Source organism: Penaeus japonicus, unplaced genomic scaffold (assembly GCF_977035675.1).
Source record: "Penaeus japonicus unplaced genomic scaffold, GWHDUDI00000001_assembly GWHDUDI00000031, whole genome shotgun sequence".
Classification (NCBI taxonomy): Eukaryota; Metazoa; Arthropoda; class Malacostraca; order Decapoda; family Penaeidae; genus Penaeus; species Penaeus japonicus.
The window spans coordinates 15,440,359-15,442,858 of record NW_028234433.1 but is presented as its reverse complement, the minus strand read 5'-3'; the positions used below and the strand labels follow the sequence as shown (position 1 = coordinate 15,442,858).

General features: G+C 37.2%; 1 protein-coding gene across 1 annotated transcript in view; it reads left to right on the top strand.

Moving 5' to 3' along the window:
* The first annotated feature begins 1,120 nt into the window (after positions 1-1,120).
* The window catches only part of tos (Exonuclease tos), a 15,438-nt gene continuing 14,058 nt past the window's right edge, over positions 1,121-2,500 (top strand). Inside the window, exon 1 of the mRNA XM_043010375.2 lies at positions 1,121-1,429. Within this exon, the coding sequence (XP_042866309.2) occupies positions 1,269-1,429 (161 nt within the window). The 5' untranslated portion in view covers positions 1,121-1,268. The remainder of the gene's footprint in view (positions 1,430-2,500) is intronic.

Here is a 2,500-nt window from a genome sequence, read left to right as displayed (position 1 = left end):
TGAAAAAAAAATGTTAGTTTCCCCGTCAGCTGCCGCCTGACATCTTAGGAAATATCACCAGCTTTGTCATGAGTTTCATAGGTCTACCTATGTGGCTGGGAACCTAATTTAGGAGGAATTTGTGTTGTGGAGAGCCCTGTGGTCAGTAGATAAATGTTGTCATTGGGTATGCCATGGCACACTTGATGACATGACCCTGGAGTCTGCATTCACAACATGCCCCTTTGATAAAATGCATGGATCTAGGATCTCACTATAGAAACAAATAGCATTTGCCTGCATTGCTAGTGCCATGCTAGCCCTTTGCTTCGTTGCATGGTGTGCCTGCTGTATGAGGGCCAAGGTTAACTGAGCCGATTGTGAATTATATGATTCTTCCTGAAGAAGTGGTGCTCTGTCTCTGCTATCAATCGAGGAGATATGTCCTTAAGATGTACCTATACCTTATAAGCATAGCTATACCTTATAAGTATATAAACAAATGAAGATATCATTTTTTTTACGTTTTCAGTAATCATAATGGATTGCGTTAAGCTGTTAGACAAAGTTAACAAAAGAAAATTACACATTCGTGCTCAGAGATTGGCCGTATATTTTGTTGTTAATTTGTTTTGCTTTTTTCAACATCTCATATTATATAAAGCTACTACATGATAAAGCATTGTTAGTTGTGTTGGTAGAAAAAAACAAAAGTATATTCTTTATTTAAATAATATTTCATATGATAATAACACTTCTAAGGTAATGGAGTTAACGATATTAGAGACGAGAACATCGTCTGCTACCGAAGAAAAATTTCGACATCTGCTGGCAGCTAGAGTTGCCATAGACACATCAGATTGGAATAAAAATTTCCGCTTTAAGATCAAAATGTTACAGAGCCTGAAATAAATAAGAACGTGAATACAAAACACGTTCTGCATTCAATACATGGGCTCGAAATATTTAGCAAGTTTAAGCTATTATTGAATTGATTCTCACTAAATCCTTTTGTTTTCCATAAAGACTCCTTAGATTTAGAAACAATAAATAAAACACGCAAATATCATACATATTGAATAACAAAACACAATACTGGTTATAAACAAAAAGAAAGGGATCATAAGTCCCTTACACTCGCGATCCCTTTGCGCGCCACCAACTCATAAATACACGAAGACTTCGCTCCAAGTGGGAACCTCCGACTAATTGGCTCAAATGGGACCAAGATCGTAAATGAAACCTATTTCAAGTTATAGATTAGGAAGCCCCTTGCACGCGAGGACAACATGGGTATCCAGGGCTTAATTCCCTTCCTGAAAAAGTCTTCTAGAGCCGTAAATCTCCGTGATTTCAAGGGTCAGACTGTGGCTGTGGATGCCTACTGCTGGCTACATAAGGGGGCTTTCTCCTGCGCCGATAAACTTGTTCGGGGAGAACCAACGGACGGGTAAGTCACCCTTTCCATTGCATTCGAGAGGAAAGTTCGTCTGTGATTTGATGATAACCATGACTCACACCCAAGGCATAGTTTCTTCTTAATTTGTTTGATGTGTGAGGACGGATTCGATGTCCATTTCCATCGCAACCCATTATTTTCTCTTAATCCATTCTTCGCATTTTATTAGTAGAAAAAGGGACATAGCTCATACAGGAGATTATGTTTAGTAACGAAAATTAAACTGACAATATTTGATATTTGTAATTTATCAAACAGGAATTCAGGTGACAATGTCCAGAAACCATCTTTTATTATCCTTTTTTTCTAGGGGGTGGGGGGCCATATCATATACATGATTCACAGCTTATTTCTATCATATGTAAATAACTATATAATGGGAATATATGGTGGCTATGGGGAGACAACAGCCCCCCCCCCCCAACCACACATGGAGGTCAGAGGGGGCACAGCCCCCTGCATTTAGTGAGTAATGTACATTTTTGGCATATATCATTTTATGTAATTCCTTTCATATTTCACCCTACAATATCTTTTATCTACTTCACGCTCTTTCCTGCTAATGGGGCCGAGTATGTAGGGGTATGGTTTTGGAGTTGTAGGTACTGCCCAGTACATGTCAGAAGTACAGGGTGAGAGCAAATTATCGATAGCAATATCATGATAATTAACAGCATGTCACTTTTTCAGAAATTTACCAATTGGTTTAACAAATAAAAAAATAAATAAATAAGACGAGTTGTTTTGTTATAGTTTTCATGCTATGTGAAAAAAAAACATATTCTGGGAGGTTAGAGCTTTACAATAAATAGCATATTTTATATCTATATATCTGTATCTATCTATCTATCTCTCTATCTGTATATATTATAGACTCATTTTCAATATTATGTACTAATAGCAGTTTTTCATATATCATTTTCTATCTTTTCTTTTCTGTTTCCTTCTTTTGCTTCCACTTGTCTTTTTTTCCTTTATGTTCTTTTCTTCTCTCTCTCTCTCTCTCTCTCTCTCTCTCTCTCTCTCTCTCTCTCTCTCTCTCTCTCTCTCTCTCTCTCTCTC